We start from the raw sequence: 27,042 nt of genomic DNA on the forward strand, positions 1-27,042 counted from the left end.
TAGATGTCGCTGAGGTCCATTGTGTCGAGCATCGATGCGGATTAATACTGCAACCTTTGGTTCAAATTACAATAAGTGAGGGAGTGAATATTCTTCTGCTTGTCCATGAGCCACCGAAATCCCAATGCCTCTTGAGCCAAGGGTCTCGCCATATGGACCCAACCCAACACCAAGACGAGCACCAACTTCATCTATTTCCTTCATCTCAAACTCTTTGTTGAACTTCTGCTGTAAGTCAGTGATGATGGCAATGACTTGCCGGCATGCCTCCTGAAGCTTGAGAGGGGGGTATGCAGCCATTAGTTTGGATTCGGAGGACGAAGCGAGGTTCCAGCAGGTGGGGGACTTTGTAGCCTGCGAAGAGAACGCTGGGTCCTCTGAGACACTGTCTGTATCAAAAGACGTGGCAAAACAAGGAAAGCAGAACATGCGCCAGAAGGAAGGGATGCAGGCGAGCGGGTTACGAGCGTATCATATTCGCCATCGTGTGATCTTGTTTGTTGATTCTGAACATCGCCGCATGGGAAATTTTCGTGTCCTCCTGAATTTCTGATCTTGCCCATAGCAGCGGGGTACGTCCACTCATCAAAATCGTAATGATCTCCACAACTTCCCATCCCCTAACGCATCAAGTCAAATCGATTTGGAATATTCATACCTACAGTCAAATATGTCAGATGCAACGTAGATCAAGAATCATTTAAACTCAATTGCCCGTTGAGCTCGGAGGATTGACAGATTACTCTTTACTCTACACACAGAGTCACTAACCACTCCCAATACGCAATTGGCGACGCTGAAAATTTGTCATCATTTTCCCTTTACATGCTTTCTTTTACGTCAGCTCACCTGTCCCTTCTCTTTTATTTTCCTTCCACCATTTTCCGCTCCCACTCGGCTCCCGCCCTCTGGTTTGCCTCCTCCAGCCGTTTGTCCTTTTCCAGAATTTCACAGGGAGTTGTTGTGAATAATGTGTCCTTAGAGTCACGGTTTAACCATATGTTTTTTCTTCCTCTTGCACGCGACAATGTCATCACCTAGACTCGAGGCAGGGGAAAGGGGGGGGGTGGTAGTGATTGTGTATGTGGTTGGGAGGTCCGGGTTTTGGTCTTGGGGCGCTACCGTGTCTACTAGAGCCTCAACTAAACACTCATGTACGTCTCTCTTGGATGTTGTAAAGCCTCCCGTTTCTACTTCACCTGTAAAAAGATATCACTCATATAATTATAATAAAATGGCAATCTCCTTAACCCCCAGCCTGTACGTTATCCTGAATTCTCAATGCCGTCTCAGCTCGTGACACCACCGGACTCCAGCCATCACGACAGGTGATAGCGACATATGTGCGGAGTGCGATGCTGGCGTTGCACCGACAACATCTCGACTCCCCTTACCGCAGGCTCCAAAAACGGAGTCGAAAAATCTCCTCACTCTTGGTTGGAAAATGTCACAGAAGCCGCTATCCCAGGCTCAGACACCCTCCGTCATTGCCATCAGCTTCCAAAAAATGAAACAAGGGAGCATTGCGGAATCCACAAAAGCGGGCAGTTTGGCTTCATTAGCGCGAGGACGTGATATATAAAGCAGTAGGAATCTACTTAGATTTGGAGGCGAAGGTTGGGACGCATATCTCTTGACACCCCTGGTGAGACGTCGTTTGATGAAAATGGATGCCTGTGCGCACCGACAGCGTCGCTATGCTCTCGTTGCAACACGTACCTCCGGTTCCGTTCACTCATGACGATCACATCCTCAAGCACGTTGGTATCTTGGCTTCTCTACAGTGGTTTAATGACCTCACTACAGGTGCCGTGCGGCGTACGTTTGAATACTGCGAATGTACCCTCCCGCTTAGCACCATCCAGTTCGCCTACTTTCCTGGGTCACCTGTGATACCTCAGGTTGCCTTCGAGATTATGCTATAAGCTTGACAACACCACCAGCTCTTCTTATCTTTCTCCTATTGGGGAATTAGACGATGACGGCAGTTCAAAAGATGGGATCGGACGCACTCTGCTTTGGAAGAAACCGACCGAGTCTTTACGATCAGAGGCATTTTTGGCAGACTGAAAGAATAATGACATTAGTGAACAATATCAATGCAACTATGGATAAATGTACGCACAATCCTTTACCCAAAAGTTTACTATACCCATGGGCGAGAATATCGATGACAGGCACAACCTCGCTTTCTGAGCTGAGCCCTGCCTTCTCCTCTTCAGGAACGAGGGACCATAGCTTGTCCACATTGATAGTCGGGGACCAATACGGGTTACGCTTCAAGTGGAAATAGCGCATACCGACTTTACCAAAATAACCCGGATGGTACTAAGTTTGTGAAATGAGTGGAATTCTCATTCGCCAAATCCCCCAACCGCACCTTATCCATGTTTGTCCTAGAGTCGAGGGTGAGGAAACTGAAAAAGGAGTTGGTGTGCAACGGGAGCACTCACCGGTGGTGGTGTTGACCACCAGCAAGACCGCGACCACCCGGGTGCTTACGGTGCTTCCCTACACGTCCATAACCAGCGGAAACATGTCCGCGGTGCTTACGGGTCTTAGAGAACCGGGTCGGCATTGTCTGTTCTTCAGGGAAAAGCAGTCAGCCCAAATACATCCAAATGTACTTGTGTGCATCCATCAAAATCAAGGCTGAGACCATGCGAATTTCAAACACCACCCCCTTGAGGAGCATCACAGAGCATGGAAGTGCAGCAGGAAGGCAGAATGGCCTAGTGATCCAACGAGATTTCAGTACCTTGAAGACCTGGGTGAAGGTTCAAAACTGAATTGATACTTTTGCTTCCGAGTAAGTTGACCTTTCCTTAATTTATTTCCCCTGAAGTATTTAACCGCCTCAGTTTTGGTGGTCCCCGATTATTTTTCAGGAACGGGTCAAGTGCTTGGTAAGCTTCCGCAGTTGCCCTGTTCAAGTGATTATTTCCATATCTATAACTAGAGTGCTTGCGCGCTTCCCTTGACTCTGCACAGCCATTGTTTCCTTTCGCCTGTCCCAGCGTGGATCTGTTTCTATTTTTTTTTCATTGTTTCGCGAATATAGGCTATAAAAATATGTGTTCAATTCGGAATGCAGACCTCCGACAAACACGATCCAATTTTTCCAGTCATTCGGAGTCTGGAATTATTTAAAGGCAAAGCGAAAAAGAAGGTGGCACGGCGACAATTCACAGTGGAACCAGCATACGCCTTCACGGACTACCGTGCGCAAGGACCGACAATGAAATACCTGTGGTCAGACATAGGAACATCACCAAGAGGGACGTTGACACCTTTTAATGCAGGTTTGTATCTCCTCGGCATGGTGTAGTTGCTTTGGAAAGCCAAGAACAGGGCAGGCCCCTCAACAAGGGTGCGCGGGTCGCGCTGCTGATCTGTAAATGAAATGCGTGCTCAGCTGAATAGCCATGTGGATGGTGGCGGGGGTACACGTCGGGTCAGGTTCTGTCCGATTGCACCGTCTGGGATTGACCAGCACCGACTGAGGAGTTCGCGGTTACTCAGACCCAATGTGAATGTGATCCCACTAGGGGTAGCGTGGAAATCGGGGTGCAGAGGGTTGCGACAACTGCCAACAATCCCGCCGGCTGAGGCCATTCGATGGAAGTAGACGAACACAGAGTTTTGATTACTATTCTGGGGATGTCCCACAACAGAGAGCAAGATCTAAGTCTCCGTGCGCGAGTGAGGAGCAGGGTAGGTAGGTATGTGTTCGCCGTTCAGAGGAAATGTGGGGATGAAGCGGCTCGTACTGGTTATGCCTGTGAAAGGTGCCATACGGAATCGGAGTGGGAGATCGGCCTTTGTAGCGCGTTGCCTGGACGAAGGAAACGACAACGAGACGCCAGCGGTGCAAGGGTACAGCCTCCAGCCTCCTTAGTCGGATATCTCTACGAAAAGGCTATGGAACTGCATGGGACGTCGAAAGCAATCACCGTTCCACACAGATGACGTATTTCCCGGAGGCTCGATTGGCTGAAGAGTGTCCTTTAACCGCGACGCACTAAGCGCCTCCGGTCGTGTTCAGTTAGCTGCGACGAGGGGATTCTTCAGCAATATCTGTCGAATACAGGGTGTGATGTGAGAGGTGTCGATACAGGCAGAAGGTTCGACGAGAGTGCCCTTACCAGCGAGAGGCCTGTCAAGAACCCCAACGATAACCGACAGGGATGAATGTGCGTGATGGCCTTGAGGTGGGATCAGATGCGATTTTCACATGACGTGAACCACGGATTTTGTGCCCCCCCGGATATGGCCCCTATTGAAATGGATAGGACGCCGAGCCCAAACCAGTGATCAAAGCCTATCTACAGTGCAACATACGGTCAGATCGGGGGTTGGACGATGTTTTTGTATTACAATTCAGTTTCGAAGTTGAGTTTATATACGTAACATGTGACTTTTGTATTGGACTGTGCCTCTGAAACTGAATTGTAATACAAAAACAACTTGGTCGAGATTGTGCGTCCACGTAGCGGTGAGTAGTAAGTACTACGTACTGTTACGGACGGTTGAATCACGTGGTGCCCGTGCCCACCTCTCACGTTACCTTGCCTCGTTCGCCAGATGGATGAAGATGAGGCTGCCAACAAGCTCCTAGAAGAGCAGCAAACACCTACGCGTCGAATTGTAATTCTTTCCTACTGGATCATCATCTTTGTCAGCGTACCTTTATGGTGGTATACGACTCGCATTGAGCGCTTACCGCTTGCGGAGAGCCAGGTGCACGACGAAACGGCAAGGAAGGTAGGCATTTTCAATTCTTTCAACCTGTTGTGTGCTAAATATCCTTTGTAAGATTGTGTTCCCAGTTTCTGCTTGCTCCAAAGGGCCGCCTCAAGCGCGCCCCGTAATGGCCCAATTGGCCGATTTGCTTGAGAGAGAACCATTCCCAGACGGCGTCAACTTCACGTGGCTCACCGAATGTCCCAAACACCTGCCTCTAGGGGAGAAAGCTTTTTCTGTCACTTGATGGTGTGACTCACGCTGCGATGTAGATGATGCTACCCATTATACTCTCTCCATTCTTCCCTCGCATGCGGGGGGACCAGAAATATTTGTGCGTGGACGTGAACTGACTTCGAAAGTTCCCTTAGACGGTAATCTACTTCGCACTGCGGGGTTAAATGGATTAATGACTATTTAAAGTGCCATCACAATCAACCGACGCCGTTATTCGTGCACTTAAGTCCCTCATCAATCCTCTTTCACCGCCAGTCAAGGCACAATATTCGCCAACATATCGCCTCGCATTCTCGCTTTTAAATGAGGACTCGTCCCTCGGAGGTTTTGCTATGGCATGGGACATTGAGGCTGCGATTACCCGTGAGTCCCTCCAGAACGGATTTTGATTTTGAGTCAATTGGTATTCCTAGGGCACCTGCGCCGCTCATTAAGGGAGCTTTCTATGATTTACAAGTTCACCATCGAGAGTCAAGTTCAGTATCATGCTCCATTGGCCTTCGAGCCCCATATTGTGACCACCATGATGGATGATAACGCGTCTGCTCCAAGTTATCATCTGGATCAGGACCATATCAAGACATTTGTGAACTCCGAAGAATGGACACTCGGTAGGATGCTTCAAAGGGGTTGTTCATCACTGACACATGCTGTTGTTGCAGCCTCGACCATCAACAATGACGTTGTTCTGCATTTCCTACTCTTCATACCCTCTGTAGGGCACAGACCAATGAAGGTCATCAAAACCAACGGTAAGTGTACTAGTATCCCAGAATTCAGATGCGACAACGGACGAAAACAGGCACACCGTCCAGCGCGAACGCTTTCGTGATCCCACAGTGGGGCGGGATTGTCATAATGAACCCCCCCGCCACTCTCCAAAACTCGACGGGTTACATTTTATCCGTTGAGGATTTATTGCAACCATTTACGCTCTTCAGGTCTCAGCTTTATGCGCTTCTTGGCGTCCCTGAACTCCCTCCTGTGTTGAACTCTGCGGATGATCCCTTCACCCTAAGTCAATGGCAGATTGATTATTTGGTTCGGACCCGGGCACTCGAGAATGTCAAGCACAGCCAAGAGGCTTTGGAAAGTATCGTAACGCTTGTTCACCAAATACAGGGTATGCCAGTGAAAGCAGACGTTCAGAAATATGTCATGAATTCCTTAGATTACCTCGAAAAGGTAAGGTGCAGGTGCAGCATCCAGCGGTTGTTCAATATTGATAGCCTCGCATAGGCGCACTCATCACCGTCGGCCCTGTCGATATTGCAAAACTCTATTCAAGCACTTACCCTCTCTTCTCGTGCATTCTTCAACCCAGGAATGCTTGCCATGCTCTATTTTCCTCCCGAGCACAAGTACGCCGTGTACACACCACTCTTCGCCCCAATATCTGCCCCGATTCTGGTGGCGACGATCAAAGAACTGATATCTATGTCGAGAGCTCCCAGGGGCATCGAACCAGGAAGGAAGGCTCTAAAGTGAAGGGGAAGTCGGTGGGCGGCAGTTATTCATTATTAATTATATACATGCAATACCAAGAAATTTGTTGTATTCACATCGATCTTGTCCTTTGGTTCATTGGCGATGAGCGTCCAAGGCTGCCAGCATAAACGCCAGTGGAATTCAGAGAGCTCGTTCGCATATGTTTCCTCTGCCCGCGGATCGCATTAGGATCGATGTTGACTAGTCCTGCAATGCGTGCGATAACTAAAAGTATGTCCACTACCGAAACGACCCCATACAACGGTGAAGCCGGACCCGTAGTAGGCGAAAGTCCAGATGGAGTCGGAGGTGATGATTCAACGGAATATGGCGAGGGAAGCATCCGCATGAAAGATCCTGAGCGAGGCTGCACAGGGTTGAGAGTAGGTGAGGAGGACGGTGTGGCCGTAATAAATGCTCGATGGGCGTTAGCTGCGGAGAAACGGATTCAGTCATTCGAAATATCAAAAGGACACCAAGAGCACACGAACTAGCCAAGAGCAAATCAATGGTATGTTTGAAGGAGCTCAGAGGAGTCACGCTATACACTGGATATAGATCCTCGCCGTCAGTGAAGCCGTGCTGAAACTTTGACCTCAAAATGATTATCACCAGATTATCTAGAGGGGAGATCATAGCTGACCTTGATCATTGAAATAAACTGATTAAGAGGAAGCGTTAGAACAGCACGGTCTTCAGAAGTAGCCACTAGCTTTCCGATATCGGTGACGGACACGGCCTGAAATTCCATATCAGTTGGCTTTAATGGCTTTATCGGTGTAGGATAACGGTGTACCGAGAGTAAGTTTTGGGTGTCAACGACGGCGACACTGCTGACATTCTCTTCACACATAAGTCGCATTGCATCCAAGACGGAAGCTTCACTCGACAGTGATACAACGTGTTTGTTAACACCTATCTCAAGCTCGCATAGAGGCAATGCCAGTGTAGATTCTACGTCCGAAAACTTGTTTTCCTGTGATGTCATGTATGGTGGGAATTGGAATCCAGGATGAAGAACGAACAGGCGGGCAAGATGGGTGCTCACATCATCTGCAAGCCATCGAACGAATCGTCGATCGGACAAGACACCCTTGACGGTGCCATCCATCTTTCTAATCACAATGCTAAAGTAGTGATGAAAATCAGTTGTTAACAGCGAAATCGCGGAGGGTTCCAGGTATTCACCAATGTCTCCCTTGGGAGAAAGCCTGGAGCAGGGAAATAACAGTTGATTGGTCCTCCTGGAGCAATAGTAGGTCATTCTTCTCAGAAAGGTTGAAAGCATCTTTAACGCTGTAGATCCGAAAGGTCACGAAAATGCCAGAGAGTTTTCAGGGCATAGAGCAAGGCAAGACTCACAAAACATCGGATCCTTCTTTAACAGCAGTTATAATCGTTCGCAGCTGGCCTGCATGTTGGGAGTCTTGCGCTAATTCTTCACTTGAGGGTACATACGCTCCTATAGCCAGAAGAAGGAACACGTTCACATCGGCGAACTAGAGCGAAATGTAAAATCGATTGGTGGGAGTTCATGGAGCTGCAAGTCCTGGACCATCACTCACATCGAATAGTCCAAGGTACTCCTGTTCATGTTTACAGCAAAAGGATGTCCGAATATGAATTGCTGTGGGTCTTACTCACTTCATGAGGCTTGCCATCGGGGGTGGTCTTGGTGACAAGCAAACATGAGACTTCGTCACTGGAAACTAGCCTCTGTTCCGGGGAGCGATTCTCATGAGTCCATCACGTAGGTTCGTTGGGAAAAGCGCATATCTCACTTCACAAGCAGTCTCGACCCTTTCATCACCTGATATCCTCACTATCGTTTCATCAAGTGCGCCTAAAAATCCGATATCGCCACATTTGAGTGGGCAAGAAAACAATACCAGGTGGCAACAAACCATCAGGAATCAGTCTTTCCCACTCACTTCCAATCTTGTCTCCTCTCCCATTGCCTGGGGAGGACATCTTAAGACTTGGGCCGTTGGTAGTGACTGTTCTGTTTGTTGTAAACGCGGCGTTCCAAATATGGCAACCCGCTTCAGCGGTTCACTCGCAACCCAGATGTAATATAGAAAGAAATATAACTGTAACTAACTAAAGAACATACGGTGCTAAAGCATCCATATTTATACTCCTGAATAACATTCCAGGCTCTTCTATGCCCAGCGCTTACGCAGGCGCCTAGTAACCTGTAGAATATTCTCGGATATTCCGGTTCAATCTAATCATGTGACTCGTATTCCAACACTGTTTTATTCTGGATATCTAACCTGCAAACTTCAGGGGCTGCTCATGAGAGCGCCAATGGTGGGGGATCTCGGGGAAAATAAATGCAAATAAAGCAGAAAATAACAAAACAAGTCAGATCTGGAAGTACTTGTCCTCCTTCATCCAACTCTTTTTACTATGGGGCTGGCATGCCCACTGTAAATGGGGGTTGGCAATTCAGGTTGACGACTGTTCGCCCACCCGTGGCTGTGCTGTCTATTGCAAATAAAGCTGGGAACAGTGGGACATTTGACTCTTATAGAACTCAAGTGATTGCAAAATAGTGTTCTTGGTGACCCATACCAGTGCACCTTGAGTGTTTTTTCATTTTGAATATGCTTCTTTGTTGAGATATGGTGAGAAATCACAGTGAAAAACATGAAAGATGCCATTAATTTTAAAAATGAAACCTACCAATACCTAGATATATCCAATACAATAAATATTCAGTTCATCTGTAAAATCAAGACACTATGAGATGAAGGAGAAATTTGGGCAGCGGGATTTGTGGTTATTGAGTGCATGCAGCAGTTGCCGAAGCCCAAATTCGCGTGCAAAGTGGGCCCTTTTCACTCTTTTAAGTGCATTCATAAGGGATGGGGTTGGGTACTGATGAGGGATCCTATTGTAGCATGGCTTCACAGCAGAACCAGGTCAAAAGGAATGGCCATTCTTGTAATCAAAAAGTTGCATCAATTCCTGCTACTGTCACATCCATACCAACTCTGCCTAACCTCCACTCTACTCCACCACTGTTCCAATCCACCTCCGGTCCGTCCTCCCCCCACACCTCTGCCATACCCTCTGGTACACCTCCGGTCCACCTCTGCCTCCGATCTCTGGTACCTTCTCCGGTACCTCTTATGTAATAAAATCGACTAGAGTTTACCCCCTTCAGTTCTGGTTGCCAGTTTAGTAAGTTAGGGCATGGACATGTTACTTGGCACAGTGCTCCTGGCACAAGTCACTGAGGCCAAAGCCCTCCACCATGGAGACACTCCTTCGTCTCAAGGGCTACCCACTATACAGTCTCACTGCCCTGCTGCCATCCAGGCCGTTAGCACTGAGCGTTATGCCATTACCCCCACCTCTTCAGAGCCATCCCTGACAGTCTCTTAGGGGGGAATCAAGTCGATTTCGGACTGAGGTTACAAGTTACGAGGTACATTGTATATAAGGAGGGGTCCGGAATCAAAAGGAACAAGGGTAGGATGAAAGGAGACAAAGGGAGCTGGAAGGCGGGGATCATCAATGTTCCAACATCCTCCCAGGAATCTTCAGCATCAGACAGAGAGTCAGCTGGGAATAATTTGGGGAAGCGGGGCAGGTCTGGCCAGGGGAAGAAAGCGTTGAAGTGAACTCAAACTAGTATTGCAGTGCCTGAGGCTCCGACACTGTACTTAGGGAGGCGTAGGTAATAAATTGAAAAGAGGGGGTGGTGACCATCAAGGGGTACCAAGGTGATTGTGGAATATGGGAGCTCCAAGGTTAGTGAAGAAGGAGCGGAGGTAGACCAGAGGGGTCGGAGGGAGTGGAAGTCGATGGCCGGGGATGGATATGACAACTGCCACTGTCTCATGATCAAGCACACTGCCGCAGAGATCAAGCATCTCCTTGTCCTAATGTCTAAAACCGGGAGATCGCACAGGCGACCTGTCTCAGCAATCAAACAGTGCATCATATTCACCCAACTCGCAGGAACCTCATGCATTAATATTAACGTGATTAACACTGGTGTAAAACCCACTGTAGTACGAAAACCCACCAGGATCATTAATACAGATGATCCTGGCATCCAATATTCTGTCTGGCCTACTGGCACCAACAGAACAGAGTCCAACTGAGTGTCAGGCTCTAGTCCCAACAGGTTCCCTTCTAAGTACCATTGACCCATCTGCTGCGCGCCCACCATGTACCCAGCCTGGGCACTTCGGGCGACTTCCTGCTGTGCCCAGCATGGGTACCATCCAGCAGTAATTGTGCTGATATCCTGACCAAGGCTCTCAGTAAAGATCTCCATCAAGACCAATGCCAATTACTAGGGCTTAGAAGACAAGAGCTAGGTTGAGGGGGAGTGTTGTAGTACATCTACCTCTCGAGTCATGCTCATGTATGTCACGAGAAACTGAAATGGATTTCATTAGCTAGCCCCATCTTTGAGAAGTGAGAAACCCCATGTGCTGGTCCAATCAATGTCAGTGAGAGCATCCTGGATCTCGACGTCGATTGGTAGTGCCACCGGTGCAGTAGAGAAGCAGGTCTCATTTTCCCTTGACCATTGTGACTTTTATATTAGATAGTTAGAAGTCAGATGATGTGTAAGGCAGATGCCAAGAATGACTTTCCTTATCTAATGAATAACCCCCAAACCATCACTTTGTGATTGTAATTGCCACACCACTGTTCCACCACCTGTAAACCTGATTGTAATCTCTGGATTCCCTCATGTCCACATCATCTTCTTGTGGTCTATAACAAAACCCCAAGTAGAGAGGTCTCTGAAAAGCATAAAAGGCTGCCACTTCTGCCCCCTCTCAAACCTCAGGTAGAAATATAAGTTTAATTCTCCTCACCAGTGGTGAGCGCATTTGAGAAAAAGCAAACCTAAGGTGCACTAATATAGGTCACTACAAACAACATCCTATGTTTATTTGCATACTATCTTCATTGTGTGCAGAGGAAAACGTCCCGCTATTTTTGGGATAGCCAGCACAGCCACAAAACTGTGGGCAGTCACAACCTTGGTTGCCGACCCTCACTAGAAGGGTCAAGTGCAGTGAGCTCTCAGATAAATTACAATATTGAGAGATAGTCTACAACAAGCTGACAGGGGCCCAGTACATGTCCACCTTCGACGCCCTGTCTGGATTTACACAACTCAAGTTCGATCAGGAGTCAAGAGACAAAATGGCTTTCCGTACTCACAGAGGGCTATACCAATTCACCAGAATGCCTTTCGATTGGAGGAATGGACCCCCAGTGTTCCAGAGAGTGATGCAGGAGGTCTTGGCCCCCTTTCTATGGCAATTCGCCCTGGTGTATATAGATGACATCGTGGTCTACTCGCTCTCCTTCCGCCAGCACCTAGAACATTTGGATAGGGTTCTGGGAGCAATAGAAGCAGCTGAATACTGCATGGTCTGATTCACAGCATGTGAAGTAGAGTTTGTTGAGTTCAGCTTTCACCTTCTTGTACCAGGCATGTGACGCCTGTTTGAGTCCATAGAGGCTCTTCTGCAACTTCCACACAATATCGGGCCACCCATAATCATCGCATCCAGGAGGGGGATCCATGTAGATTTCGTGCTCTAGATTGCCATTGAGGAAGGCGGTTTTTACATCCATTTGATGAAGTTCGAGATTGAGACAGGTGGATAGGGCTAGGAGTATTTGAATGGAGGTCCATTTGACCACAGGTGCAAAGGTCTCGTCGTAATCGATCATGTGGACCTGACTAAAACCTTTCGCAACCATGTGCGCTTTATAGCGCTCCACTTCTCTGTTTGCATTCCTCTTTATCACAAATACCCATCTCAAACCAACCACATTCTGAGCATCGATGTCTCGCTTTCGCACTGAGACGTAAGTTCCACAATGCTCGATAAGGCAATTCTCTCATGAGCTCGCCAACCTGGCAAGTGGGTAAGTCCCTCTTGGGTTTTCCCTTTGTTTCCAATTTGTCTTGTATTATGTATATAAGTCATGTACTGTAGTTGATGGCACCTCAGTGCAAAATCGACGACAAATGACTATCCCCCAGAGTTCACACCCCTTGTTCTGAAGTTAAGGACCAGACTCTTAAGCGTTACCGAACGTAGGCACAGCGCTCCTCTCCAAGTCGCTGAGGCCACAGTCCTTCCGCCCGTTCTCTACCTCCAGTGTGAGGCCCCAGCCCATATCTATATCCCACCCACAACATCAATTGATGTTGTGTTGTCTGATATGTATGTCGTGATGCTAATTTAGCGTTGTGGAAGCTTCTCTATTTATTTGTGCCGAGAATGCAAAAGAATGTATATAAACCCTCGGGGTAGCTGTAAAAGGCAGATCAGCCTTTCTACCCCGTTAATATACAGCCCATCAAAGCGTATACTTAGACGGACCAACTGAGGCCTGAGGCGAATGGGGGAACAGAACATACCATCCTGTCAGGGACTCATCCGGGGTCGAGGGAGCCCGGGTGTAGCGTCTGGGGCTGAGAGCCTGGTGGGGGGTGGATCGGGCGTGCGTACTGGCAGGCCCGATGCGGGACAGTGGTCCCTGGCCACTTAGACTGAAGTGGAAAGTTGAGAAGAAGGCTACTTCTTCGGTTCCCACTTCAGGTTCGTTTATATACATGCGGCTTAGATCACATGACAAGTGCCACGTCACCCTCGCACACAGCCGTAACCACCCAGGTGTCTCCGTGGGAGATCCCGAGGCCATCTGGTGCATGCATGCATGCTGGGCACAGCGGGAAGTCGCCCGAAGTGCCTGGGCTGGGTACATGGTGGGTGCGCAGCAGATGGGTCAATGGTACATTGATACAAAGAAGGTTGTCCGTGTAGAATAAAGAGAGAATAAAGAAGAAGTAAGATAGGAAGAAAATGAGGAAGGGAGAATGAAGAGAGAGGAAGGGGAAGGGGGAGGAGGTGAGGAAGGGTGGACAGCGGGGTACCGGGTCAGGTTGGGCCGGGTGGAGCCGGGTCAGGCAGGTGTGCCCTGACACATCCCCAAAACAAGTAAGATCCCTTTCACTTTTTTACACTATCTTTTTCTTTCCCATTCTCGGCACCGCATTACCGGCACCGAAACCCCATTTGGCAATGTGCATGTCGTCGGCTCCTGACAATGCATGACTTTGATCAAGTTCTCACACGAACTTGTTGAACGACTGGACACATCCTCTGGATGTCATGGAGATACAACACCAGGAGCACGTCTAACGCTCCCGCCAACACGGCCGGCCCCTCCACTGGCCATAGGGTGGAAGATGACACCACCTCAAGTGATGGTGGTGATCTGGGCCTGCAAGGGCCCAGCGACGTGTCTCACCTATATGAGGGACGTTGACCAAGTCACAACGTCTGAAGCCCTCATAGCTGAGACTCTCGTGGCATATGTCCCAATGCATGCATCGTGTCCTCCATCCCCAACCCACTCCCTTGCGTCTGAAACAGTGTGAGTACTAAGAAATCGCGTCGACCAAGTCGACGACGACATCGCCGACTTGAGGGGTGATGTCTGTAACATGAATACCCAGATCTCTGGGAATAGTGATAACATCGCTCGTTTAGATTGTAACATCATTAAGGTGGAAGAAAGACTAAACGAGAAATTAAACGAAATTCTCCTCATGCTCTCTCGACGCGATGAGCCAAAGCCACCCACAGCAATGGTGGATAACCCACCTGAAAACCCTCCTGCAAACCCATCAACTGGTGGGGATCCTATCGTTGTCTCTGAGCAGACGAAAAAAACCCCTGTTGAGGTGCAAGCACCCCAAGAGGTCCCTGTAGTCCTTGTTAATCAAACGGGCCAACCAATCATTAAACCCACTGTTGAGGTGCAAGCGCCCCAAGAGATCCCTGTAGTTCCCGTTAATCAAATGGGTCAGCCAATCATTGGGGTCCCAGTACCTGAAGGGATCCCCACTGTTACGGGGATGGGGGGAAATCCCCATTCCTCGATCCGTTCTTATAGCGGGATGACGAACATCGTATCTAGTCTGTACCATAATGGGATATGTAATTGATGAGTGATCCCAGTCTTGCAAGGGAGTGGACGATCGAATTCCCATCGATCGTGATTGGTGATGTAGTGAGCTATTAAGGAATTGATGGTAGGCAGTCGGAGACATCATGACGGACGGGTCAGCCACGGGTACTTGGCGCTCCTCAATGGAGCATACCGTGTGCGAGGTCGCGACTCGTGAGGTGGGTGAGAACTTTGTATAACTGCCATCAGGTACTTGGCGTTTGCAGCGCAAACGTACCGGTAGCGAGTTGATATCATGAGCGTGCAATGAGGATTGACTAATGGGGCCTTCAGTGACTTGGCGTTCCCAAAGGGAACGTACCGTTGGCGGGGGAATATGATGACTGATGGTGGACGGGCAGCTACTTGGCGTTCACATAGCGAACGTGCCAGCATCACGGGAAAGTGGACCTCAGAGTATTCACGATCTCCAAGATTGTGATGTGACATCGTCTGTCGAGAACTGGGGGGAGAGCGGAGTGATGAAGTCCCATAGGGTACAGATTCCATAGGATGATACACAGGTCGAGAGTCTTCGACTCGCGACCTCGAGTTCTCACAGTGAGGACCGTTAGAGGACTCGACATAACCAGACTTATAAGACATGTTGTGAGTTGTACAGTCACACGGTTCAGTCGAGTCACAGGATGGGTTGTTACAGAAGACGACACACAAGACAGTTGTAGAGAGTAGTTGTTAGTTAGCGGGAACCGCCTTCGGCAGTTTCCGTACAAGATGCGTGACTATCTACAAATGGTAAGGTCGCGGGAAATCCTGTGAAACACAAGTAACCTCGGCCAGCACCAAAACCCCAATGGGGAAAGCTTTGCATGAGGGGGGGGGGAAGGGGTAGAACGAGGAAGGAGGGTAGGGTATCGGGATAGAGGACGAAAGGGAGAAAGAGGGGGGAGCGATAGAGAGGAGAAGTCTTTGACTATGTGACGGATATGGTTGTTGGAGACTCCGTATCCGTAACACCCACTGTCACTGCCGTTGTCACAGAGGTGGCAAGTTCATGCCTGTCCGTCGAGGTACAAGAACCCGATGGACGATTTGTTCCCATCTTTAGTGGAACTAAGCCACCTACCCCATTGACGGTGCCAGTAACCACTGATGCCAAGGGGAAAGGTAGGGAGATCGACCCAGGACACTGGCTGGATTGTTGACTGCAGGGGAGAGTGGAACTTCTCGACTCCAATTCAGGCCAGGCTTCGTGCCCGCGCCATTCATTCTGTCGTCGCAACCCATGAACAGTGGGGTGAAAATACCACGCGTTGACGCTACTCAAACACGGAGTTTCCCTCCCAACCACGGGAGAAAGAAAACAGTGCCAATGAAGGCCACTGTGGAGACGATACAGGAAGAGGACGATGTGGAAGCCGTCAATGTCCCATATGATTATCACACATGGAAAAAGCACCCGATCTACATACAGGATCGTGTAGATGACATTGGCAGACAGCCTGCCAAGGTCAGACCTATCTTCGCTAAGTGTAGTCTCAGCGAATCTACTTTCGACTTTAATGCCCATCTGGATGCAGATGCTGCAAGCGGGGAGAATGGCTGAAAGGCTGCAGGGGAACACAGACCACCCTCACACACACACACAGGTAACGAAAGGGGAGGAGCGAAACCGCAGCGTTGACAGACTCACTGGTGGACCTTCCCACTTAGGTCCGGAAAACCCAAACTTCCGTCGAAAACCAACTAAACCAACTGGTGGACCTCCCCTAGGGCCAAGCAAGGCGTCCTGCCTCCTCAACGTCGCCCTAAACCTAACTGAACTCGTTCACATGCTCCCAGATGCGGTACTGTCGGACTGGCACTAAAGCGGGGAAGGAGGAGAAGATCTCTTATCATACTAAATACATGTTTGTATATAACCAGAGCTAATGTCCGAGCAATCCGACGGTGTTAGGGACGGACAGAAACGGACAGAACAACATAGAACAAAGAAAACAACAGAAGACATGATAAATATAAGGGTGCGGCCACACAATCGATAGAATTCGACGATCTCCACAACGGCTGCACCAGATCACCCGATGCTGGACTTGTTCGACTCGTCTTGACGGTAGCTTTCTAACGATATAAAATGCGTCTGGATCGGAGAAGAACTGGGGGAGATATGGTGAAAATATTATAGAAGCGGCCTGATATGGAAACTAAGTGGCCGTAACCTGGTCCGGAAAAATATCAAAAAATACAGAGATGATGGGGGAAGTGCAATGGGCTGGGGGATTGTGTGTCGGGTCCCAGGTAGCATCTGTAGACCGTTATATGGTGGTGTTTGGGTACTACCGGCTCATCCCTCCCACAACGCGGCATTCGTATACAACATGGGTCGTGGGGCAAATGGTGAAGACCCTGAAAGACTGTCCCACAGCACAGCACTCAGATGGGTGCTGGATAACTACCACTGATTCTCACAACCGCCTGCGGCTCCAGAAGGGAGCAAGAGGTGTGTAGACCAAGTTAGGTCTAACTCAGGAAGAAGGCCCCACTGTCCGAATGGGGATGGTGATGATGGGGATGGTGGTGAGGGTGGCTCGTCCTGGCCCAACCCACCATTCCTTGACCCATTTGGCACCGAGATAAAACAGGAGCCTTCATCCAACTTTCCAAACCGCTCATCTGTATGACCCGGTTTGTTTGACTCAACCATGTGTTCATACACAGCACATCTGAGTTCATGGCTCAGCTTCTTGAATCTGCATGCCGAAGTGTAGAGGTTCAAATCCTGCAGCCACTGCCTGCAGATGTCCATCCAGAACTGCTCAAAAAGATGCAGGGACTAACCCCAACCATCAAATGGTCTGGAGAAAATAACTCAAAGTTATTCCACAACTGGCTGCACTCCTGGCTAGCCTATATGTTGTCGTGTGGGTGGAAGGGTGAAGCTTATAACGAGTTTCATGTCCACACTTTGACAACCGCCGTTGAAGGTGAGGCGCAAGACCTCCTAATGCACTATATATGCATTGGAGTGCAGAACAGGGTAACTCCCCCATTCTGGGATCTACTGGAGATCCTTATCTGCACCTTCATCAAGAAGTCTGCAGCGGTAGCGTCCACGAAAGCGTTCAAAACGCTTTCATACGATTCCACGAAGGGAATCAAACACTTTTATAATCAGCTGTATCGTGCAGCTGAGGAGATGATCACACCTCCTGACCAGGCAACATTCAATGAACGTTTCCTGAATGCCATCCCTGGCAAAATGTGTTGGGAGATGGTTATGCGCCACAAAATCTCCATGGATTACACAACAAAAGATGAGTTGTGGACCGCCGTGCTCCGCCTGGACCATGCATACGATTCAATTAAGGCGATCTCTGCGTATCATAACGACTCGCAGGTGCCAACCACATCAAAAACAACACAAAAACAAAACACTAATACTGCAGCAGCACCCAAAAAGGCTGCTGATTCCTCGTCTGCCAAGAAAGTGTACAAAAACACTTTCAGGGGGAACACATCAACTCAGAAGAGTGGGCAACGCTCGACCTTCCGTGCGAGCTATTCACCGGCTCCAAAAACAGAAAAGTCGATGTCGTCTACAATGACAAAATCGACGCCATCCTTGGATAAGGATGGGAAACCATGTTGTTATAAATTGTCAGGGATGTGTCCGGGGTGGAGGGGGCCCGGCTGTAGCGCCCGGTGGGGGGACCCTCTCGGGGGACGAAGCGGGCACACGTACTGACGGACCCGATCTGGGACTGTAGTCCCTGGCCACTTAGACTGAAGTGGAAAACATGAATTGTTATTAAAAGGAAGAACTACACTACTTACCTGAAGTGGAAAACGTGAGAAGAAGGTTACTTCTTCAGTTCTGTCAGAGTCCACGCGTCAGTTCGTGCGTAAGGATCTCCCTGGGAAACTAGTCGTTGTAAAAGCTGGGGGGCCAACCCAGCTGGCGATAAGGCCTTATATACATGAGTTCCACAACTCATAAGAGCGCGGCTACATTGGGAACACATGGTAGCCGATAGAGAAGCGACATGAAATAGGAGAATAGATCATGCGGATAAGGGGGCGATAACGGGTGAGGGATGATGCGATAGCGGAAATAGCGCATTGAATACAACCTGCGTTCTAACTACGGCAAATCACATGCAGATATCGGCTTACGGGTACTCAACCTATCCGGATAGGGGTCCGGGCCGGCCGGATAACCGTCCGTGCCCTGACAAGTTCCCACTTCAGGTACATTTATGTACATGCGGCTTGGGTCACATGACGGGTGCCACGTCATCTACGGAGAGGGCCGCAGCCATCCGGGTATCCCCGCGGGGGATCCCGAGGGCGTCCGCGCATGCTGGGCGTAGCGGGAAGTCGCCCGGGGTGTCCAAGCCGGATGGGTCAACAGTACAATGATACAAGGGAAGGTGGTCCGTGTAAATAGAAAGAATAAACAGAAAGGGAGAGTGAAATAAAGGAGAGAGAGGAAAGAGGGAAGAAAGGGGAAGAGGGAGGAAAGGGGAAGAGGGAGGAAAGGGGAAGAGGGAGGAAAGGGGAAGAGGGAGGAAAGGGGAAGAGGGAGGAAAGGGGAAGAGGGAGGAAAGGGGAAGAGGGAGGAAAGGGGAAGAGGGAGGAAAGGGGAAGAGGGAGGAAAGGGGAAGAGGGAGGAAAGGGGAAGAGGGAGGAAAGGGGAAGAGGGAGGAAAGGGGAAGAGGGAGGAAAGGGGAAGAGGGAGGAAAGGGAAGAGGGAGGAAAGGGGAAGAGGGAGGAAAGGGGAAGAGGGAGGAAAGGGGAAGAGGGAGGAAAGGGGAAGAGGGAGGAAAGGGGAAGAGGGAGGAAAGGGGAAGAGGGAGGAAAGGGGAAGAGGGAGGAAAGGGGAAGAGGGAGGAAAGGGGAAGAGGGAGGAAAGGGGAAGAGGGAGGAAAGGGGAAGAGGGAGGAAGGATGGGTAGCGGGGAGCGGGTGAGCGGGTGAGCGGGTGAGCGGGTGAGCGGGTGAGGTGGGCCCAGGTGGGCCCGGGTGGAACCGGGTCAGGTGGGTGTGCCCTGACAGTGATCTCCCTCACGTTATCATTTATTAGTCACCTTCCATTCTTAGCACGACTACCTTTTTACTACCATCCAGTCGGCTAACCCCCTTTGTCCATTTGTCTTCCACATTCATTTTCCGGCCTTCAACTCCGCCCTCCTTGGCCCGACACCTCGGTTCCCCGTTCTAATATCGTTTGGGACCTTTCGTTACCTTTTGGTACCTCTCGGTATCATTCGGTACCTTTCGGTGTTTTCCCATTTGTCGGTTCGGACTTTGACTAAAGTCCTCCCCATCCTCCTTTTAAATACATGCAGATTAGAACCTGTAGTTCCTCAGTTCTAATCTCGACTAAAATGCCACCCAAAGTCCCTCTGAGTGATTCCCGTCCCCGTTCTACAAGACACCTCAGACATAAGAAATACAAGGACTAACTGAGATGTAACGGAGGCACAGCGCTCCCTCCGAGTTGCTGAGGCCGCGTCCTTCTTAGAGCCTCTTGTACCATCCAGCAGAACCGGGCTCCCTGAGAAGCTTCGGTTCACTACCGGAGCCCTCGGACCCCCCTCTAGTTGAGCCCCGCCTGCATTCGGACTCACGCATTTATCCCCTCTTCCACAACCCGGGTTTTTAACACTGAAAACTGAAGCGCTGACTTAAGGCGGACACTCATGGGTGAGGTTAACATCGCCAGGGTAAAGGCTTTTGTCCTATTTGATAGTGGCACTGAAACAGATGCCCTATCTCCAGATTTTGTCCAAGCAGTGCACATTCCACTGCTCGAGTTGCCAAACCCCTTGGTTCTCCAGATGGGGACCAAAAACAGTCGTTCATGCATAATGTATGGCATGAATACTCCCGTAACCATTCATGGGGTTACGACTACTCACTACTTTGATGTCGTTAACATTGACTGCTATGACGCCATTCTCGGAGCTCCTTGGCTGAATGCCAATGGAGCGTCCCTCAATTTCGAAACCCACACCATCCACATAAAGATGGGCGACATCAAAACGTTTGATGTTCTAACGGAATGGGGTAAAACTTCTGTGGGGGCTGCTGCATGTGGTCGCCCCAAACTTCCCCGTGCACCGAGAACCGAACTGTCATCTAAACAAATGGCATGACGCAATACAGTGAAGGCTGTAAACCCTTTGCCATGCGTACTTGCCATGTCCGCTCAGAAAGATGCAGACACCCCCCAGTGGCCCAATCACTGGCCAAGCCCGAGGTCAAAAGACCTCAGGCTTCCCGACTGTTCCCATTTAGAAGGGCTGCCAATGACAGACCCTGAATTTGTGCCACTCAGGAATTGGTGGCATGAACGTTTCAAGGATGTCATGGCAACTTGATTGATCCGAATAAAAAATATATAGAAAGGAGGGCTATGTGCCCTCAAGCTCTCGAACTGCAGCTTCGAGAAAAGATCACTCATTATGAGCGAGCCAAGTGGTGGGAACACAAGGCAGTCGTGATGGCTGCTCCACTTCTTTGTCTTGCAAAGAAGGACGGTTCTTTGCGAACTGTAATCGATGCCAGAAATCACAACGCAAACTCTATTCTCGATGTCACCCCCATGCCTGACATGCATTTCATCATGGACAGTATGGCTCGGGTAACTTATCGATCGAAAATCGATATGATGGACACGTATGAACAGATTCGTATCGAACTGGACTGCGTACAATACACTGGGATGAGTACCCTGTACGGTACGTTCATATCCAACGTGCTGCAACAAGGGGACTGTAACGGCCCCTCCATGTTCCAGCGTGTTTTGACTTGGACCAAATCAGTCGAGCCGTCCACGTATGGTTCGACGACATCTTCACTGGAACTATGACAGTGAAGCAACACAACAAGAAATTCTTGTGGATATATACTTGTATAAAAGACGAGAAGCTCTATGTGAGCCCAAGAAAATTTGAGCCATTTGCACCCATACTCAATGTCAGAGACCAGGTTCGAGACGAAGGAAAGTCTCCGTGGCGGAGGGCTTCGGCCTCAGCGACTTATGCCAAGAGCGCTGTGCCTAGTAACACGTCTGTGCCCTAACTTACTAACTGGCAACCAGAACTGAAGGGGGGTAACTCTAGTCGATTTTATTACTGAGGTGTAACCTATGTACAAGTGTCAGGGACGCGTCCGGGGTCGAGAGGGCCCGGGGGTAATACCCGGCACTGAGGCCGTCGCGGGGTGTGGAGCGGGCGTGCGTACTGGCGGGCCCGATCCGGGACAGTGGTCCCTGGCCACTCAGACTGAAGTGGAGAATGTGTTATTATTATTAAAGGGGAAAACTATACTACTTACCTGAAGTGGAGAATGTGAGAAGAAGGTTACTTCTTCGGTTCCCACTTCAGGTACATTTATGTACATGCGGCTTGAGTCACGTGACAGGTGCCACGTCATCCTCGGAGGCAGCCGCAGGCATCCGGGTGTCCCCGTGAGGGATCCTGAGAGCGTCCGCTACATGCGCATGTGCTGGGCACAGCGGGAAGCCGTCCAGGGTGTGTGGGCCGGACGGGTCAATAGTACATCGATACAAAGGAAGGTGGTCCGTGTAGATAGAAAGAAATAAACAGGAAGAGGAAGATGAGAAGAATGAAATAAAGAAAGGGGAAAGAAAAGGGAAAAGAAGGGGGAGGAGAGGGAGGAAGGAGGGGGGAGGGGGATAGACAGCGGGGAGCGGGTGTGGTGTGGCCGGGTGGGCCCGGGTGGGCCCGGGTCAGGTGGGTGTGCCCTGACAACAAGCTGGAGATATATATATGGTTACAGCAAGGATGGGTCTGCAAATGGCGGAGCCGAACGGAGCGGAGCTAACGGGGTTAAACATTAGCTGACTGAATATTACCGACAAGTCGGGTCATGGGGTTAACGGAAAGGCAGGCGATAACCCAGAAACGGAAAGGAGGGATGGGCCCGAAGGTGGGCTCTGCAGGGCAGGCGAGTGTATTGCCCAGCGGAGGCAGGGGTGCGCTAGCGGACGTCGGAGCTGTCCGGAAGTCTTCGGGGCTCCGTACTTAGGGAGGCGTTGGTAATAAATTGAAAGGAGGGGGTGGTGACCATCGAGGGGTACCGAGAGGATTGCGGAATACGGGAGCTCCGAGGTTAGTAAAGAAGGAGCGGAGGTAGGCCGGAGGGATCGGAGGGACCGGAAGTTGATGGCCAGGAATGGATATGACACTCAACATACTAGGGTGTAAAGTGGACTCAAACGGAATCCATGCAGACTCCGATAAATTAGACAAAATAAGGAACTGGCGAACGCCAGAGAACCACACTGAGGTTCTTAGGTTCCTAGGTCTCATAGAGTACCTAGCAAAATTCCTGCCCAACGTCAATGCATACACTGGACCATTGCAATCCATATGTACTAGCCATATGCCATTCCGCTGGAGCGCCCTACACGAAAAGTGTTTCGCGCAAATCAAAGTAATCACATGCAAGATGCCGATTCTAAAGCCCATAATCTGGGATATACCAGATTCAGTTCCTTCTGAAGACCGAGACAAGTTCCGTGTCTGGGTCATCACCAACACCTGCCCAGCTGGCGTCAGGGCCATGCTTGCACAGGGTGAAGAGTGGCAGACTTCCAACCCTGCTGTGTTTATGTCAAAGAAATTCACCCTGACTCAATGGGTGTATTTCACCTATGAGCTGGAAGCTCTAGGCGTTCTGGAAGCGCTCACCAAATGGCTCGACGAGCTGACTGGTGGGCAAAAATTCACTGTGGTCACTGACCACAAGGCTCTTACTTACTTCAAAGAGAAGAACCTGTCAGGGGACATGCGTGCTCGCACAGGATGCTCCGATAACCTAGTTGTAATTAAAGCCGGGGGAAAGGGATGTCCCCATCTTAGGGTCAGCTATATACATGTAGAGTCCGGCAATAAGGAAACCAAATGGATTGCCGATAGAATCACGTGATCATAGAATGTTCCAGAACAATGTCGGAGATGATCCGGGTCACCGGGGCTTAGGTAAGCGGAGTAGAGGGAATTACCGGCATACTTCCCATGTGCATATGCGCAGCTGGCATAGGGTCCAGGGTCATTGCTGATCCCTGACAGAACCATACTGTGCCATGTCACATTCACTGGCAAAATTTCTTTCATGGTTTCAATTGCGACATCGTGTATGTACAGGGGCACACAAACAAAGTGGCTGATGCCCTGTCGCAGTACTATGAATCCTCGTCAGACAAGGATGTCCACTATGACAATTACATATCCGCAGATATATGGATTGATAAAGAGGGCGACGACTTGCCCTTGGCACGTGCTGAAGAAGCACGAGAATTGTTACACCTGCACAGGTTAAAGATGCAGTGCATATGCCTAGCTGCGTCTCACTCTATTGGAGACGCTCAAGAACCACGGGATCTCGAGGCATCCGAGCTCGATCCCCCTGACGATCATCAAGGGAGGAGGGAGCTTTCCCTTGAAGATGTACTGCCACCATTGGCAGAACTACGTCCTCATGTAGAGGACAACGCTTTCATCGCAAGTGTGAAAGACGGCTACTCCAGGCACACTGCTTGGAAAGGAATCCTTGCAAAACCCGAGGAATTCCCCAAGTTCTCAATCATCGATGGCCTGATTTTTCGTCTGAATGATTCAGGCGAACCACGACTTGTCCTCCCTGAATCTATTCATAAAGGGGAGAGGATTACGGGCATCGTGATCAAGCATGCACACAGAATCCTTGGTCACCTTGGCGTCAAAAAGACACTCAAGTACATATGCAAACACTACTGGTGGTCTTCGATGTCAAAAGACATCGAGAAATTCTGCACATCCTGCAGGATGTGCCAGACGACCAAGAAAAGCAAACTCAGATATCCGGGACTGCTGCACCAGCACCTGGTCCCTGAGAAGCCTTGGGAGTCAATCGCCATGGATTTCGTCAGACCATTCCCGACGAGCCTGAGTTATAACTACCTTTGGGTAGTTTTGTGCCGTCTAACATGCCAGGTTCACCTAGTGCCTGTGACGACCCAGGTCAAGACAATTGAGCTGGCACATTTGTTCCTGCAACATGTTGTGCGTTTGCACGGCATGCCAACATCCATCGTGTCAGATTGCGACACGAAGTTTACGTTTCAATTCTGGACTGAGTTGCACCGACTAATGGGTGTTAAACTCAAGTTAACCACTGCATTCCATCCTCAAGGGGATGGCCAAGCAGAACGAGTGATCCAGATGGTGGTCCAGATCCTTCAGCCATTCATCCAACCCGATCAACGAGATTGGGCCATGCATATACCCATGGTAGAATTCGCATTGAACTCAAGTGCGAATAAATCAACGGGATTTGCCCCATTTGAGTTAGTATATGGATACCTCCCACAGATGACCATGTCTCTGCTGTCATCTGAATTGCGAGGGGTAAAATCCTTTGCCCAGCAGGCCCTGGACAACATTCAGGCTGCTCACGACGCTATTATCAAGAGTCGTGTAGAACAGGTCATCCGGGCAGGCCGACATCGGTGCCCTGATTCCCCCAAACTGAAGAAGGGGGACTACACTGTAGGAGAAATAACGGACACACTATGGAAACCCATTATGGAAATATGCCAGATAAATCACAGAACCCCATACGACAAGTAGATATGAGAAAATAGAAGGACCTGAACTTTAATGAATTTTAACAAATTTCTTTATGAATTATTACGATTATATGCGATAAATTGAAAGAAAGAAAAATTAGCAAAAATACTTCAAGCTTAGCATCAACAAGACGGAATTCTCGGGGGAATTTATAACAAATACTAAACAAAGAATTAGGACAATCGACCAAGATTTGACTATAAAAACAATCAGAGAACCTCCACGGAAACTACTTTCCCATGTCCGCACAAGTAGCCAAGGATGGAAGTACCGCGGAACAAGGATTCCTCAGGAACTAATGCAAAATTCAAAGTCGTGTTTATAATAGGAAATGTAGATGTCCCCCAAACGGACCCAATGAAAGTAATTACAGGGAAAACTACCCATAAACGACGGAGATATGACTAAAACTCCCGCAAAACGAGGACAACGCTTAAAAGCAAGCGCGAAGAATAACCAGTAATGACCGAGACGAGCTTGATAGCCCATTAGAAAGGAAGGGATCTAATCTTAATCCACCCAAATTTTCATAATAAAAGGATTACACATTAATGAGATGTCCAATAACAGGAATAGCGACATTGTCAGGGGATGACTCCCGGGTCCCCATGACCCTCCCCTATGGCCCACAGCCTCAGGTCTGGCCAGCCCTATCCAGGGCACAATCCTACTGTGGGTAAGAAGATGAGAAGGAAGCTAACTTCTCATCTTCCCACAGTGGCCCCAATATCAGCAAAACTTCCGGGGATACCCGGAAGTCACATGAAGGGGTAGGAACCGGGCCCGGAGCATGCGGCGCGCGGAGCATGCACGTGTGCGGGAAGCGCAGCGGGTGGAAGCGGGTCCGGATGCGGGTCCGGGTCCGGGCTAGTCAGGGTGTGTGCCCTGACAGACATCAAAAGTCCGAGCTCAGGGAAAAGATGATGTTTACGTAGGATCCATAATTAAAACATACAACGAAATTTACACGGAAATTATGAAAAATAGGAAACTATAGTTATGCAAATTTTCAGCCCAAACGGTCCAGCCGTTGTAAAGTTATACCAATGATGGGAATATAGAAATCCGCATCATGTTTAATGACACGTGAGGGTGGCAATGTGAAGGGAACTGTCAGAACCGTGCGAATCTTTGCCGATGGTAGCTGTAGGCGACCGAGCATTGCCCGCTAGTGGAACAGGCATCCTACACATGACCGAGCTTTAGCGAGGGATAAACCCCACCGATCTCGAGGCCGAGGCTACTTAGGCGAGTGAGCCGGGATTTCGGCTTCAACGACTCGAGGAGGAGCGTTTGTCAGGGACGCGTCCGGGGTAGAGGAGGCCCAGGTGAGACGCCCGACACTAGGAGCCTTGCGGGGTGTGGAGCGGGCGTGCATACTGGCGGGCCCGGCTCAGGAGGCAGTCCCTGGCCACTTCAGGTATGTTTATATACATGCGGCTTAGGTCACATGACGGGTGCCACGTCATCCTCGCATACAGCCATAGTCACCCAGGTGTCCCCGTGGGGGATCCCGAGGGCGTCCGCTGTGAACACGCGAGCTGGACATAGCAGGGGTCGCCTGAGGCACCCGGGCTGGGCGTGTCGTGAGCGCGCTGCAGGTGGGTCAATGGTACATTGATACAAGGAAAGGTCGTCCGTGTAGAATAAAGAGAAAATAAAGAGAAGGTGAGATAAGTAAAGAGAGAATGGAATGGAGGAAGAAAGAAAGAAGAAGGGGGGAGGAGGTAGGGGAAGACTGGGTGGCGGGGTACCGGGTGAAGTGGGGCTGGGTGGGGCCGGGTCAGGCGGGTGTGCCCTGACAGCGTTGCACCTCGTTCTCGATGCGGTCCCGATACTTCAGAAGGTTGGAGGTCTCACGGGGGACAGAGGTAAGCCTAGGGGGTGAATTCTAGTTGATTTCGAACTACAGTACAAGCATTAGTTACAAGCCGTATATAAGCGCTAGGGAACTGAATAGGGAA

The 27,042-nt window shown here is 49.7% G+C and overlaps 3 protein-coding genes across 3 annotated transcripts; 1 reads left to right on the forward strand and 2 right to left on the reverse strand.

Moving 5' to 3' along the window:
* Positions 1-1,914: 1,914 nt before the first annotated feature.
* EI90DRAFT_3146411 (uncharacterized protein) lies at positions 1,915-2,578 on the reverse strand (the record flags this gene model as incomplete). The annotated part of the gene is made up of 5 exons (XM_039065407.1): positions 1,915-1,960; positions 2,013-2,066; positions 2,126-2,328; positions 2,381-2,396; positions 2,454-2,578. 5 exons carry the CDS (start codon positions 2,576-2,578, stop codon positions 1,915-1,917), a joined length of 444 nt encoding a protein of 147 aa, XP_038913119.1.
* A 1,921-nt stretch (positions 2,579-4,499) lies between these two features.
* Positions 4,500-6,565, forward strand: EI90DRAFT_1870759 (phosphatidylinositol-glycan biosynthesis class S protein-domain-containing protein). Its single transcript, XM_039052284.1, has 8 exons — positions 4,500-4,764; positions 4,817-4,964; positions 5,016-5,117; positions 5,167-5,343; positions 5,394-5,591; positions 5,643-5,732; positions 5,783-6,165; positions 6,220-6,565. The coding sequence occupies exons 1-8, from the start codon at positions 4,585-4,587 to the stop codon at positions 6,466-6,468; spliced, it is 1,527 nt and encodes a 508-aa protein (XP_038913120.1). The 5' UTR covers positions 4,500-4,584; the 3' UTR covers positions 6,469-6,565.
* EI90DRAFT_3156394 (uncharacterized protein) lies at positions 6,470-8,439 on the reverse strand (the record flags this gene model as incomplete). Its single annotated transcript, XM_039066050.1, has 10 exons — positions 6,470-6,900; positions 6,960-7,056; positions 7,112-7,207; positions 7,265-7,595; positions 7,657-7,764; positions 7,831-7,967; positions 8,034-8,054; positions 8,113-8,184; positions 8,250-8,311; positions 8,373-8,439. 10 exons carry the CDS (start codon positions 8,437-8,439, stop codon positions 6,539-6,541), a joined length of 1,353 nt encoding a protein of 450 aa, XP_038913121.1. The 3' UTR covers positions 6,470-6,538.
* Between the last annotated feature and the right edge of the window lie 18,603 nt (positions 8,440-27,042).

This window comes from Cantharellus anzutake (assembly GCF_015039405.1).
Source record: "Cantharellus anzutake strain C23 chromosome Unknown EI90scaffold_44, whole genome shotgun sequence".
NCBI lineage: Eukaryota > Fungi > Basidiomycota > Agaricomycetes > Cantharellales > Hydnaceae > Cantharellus > Cantharellus anzutake.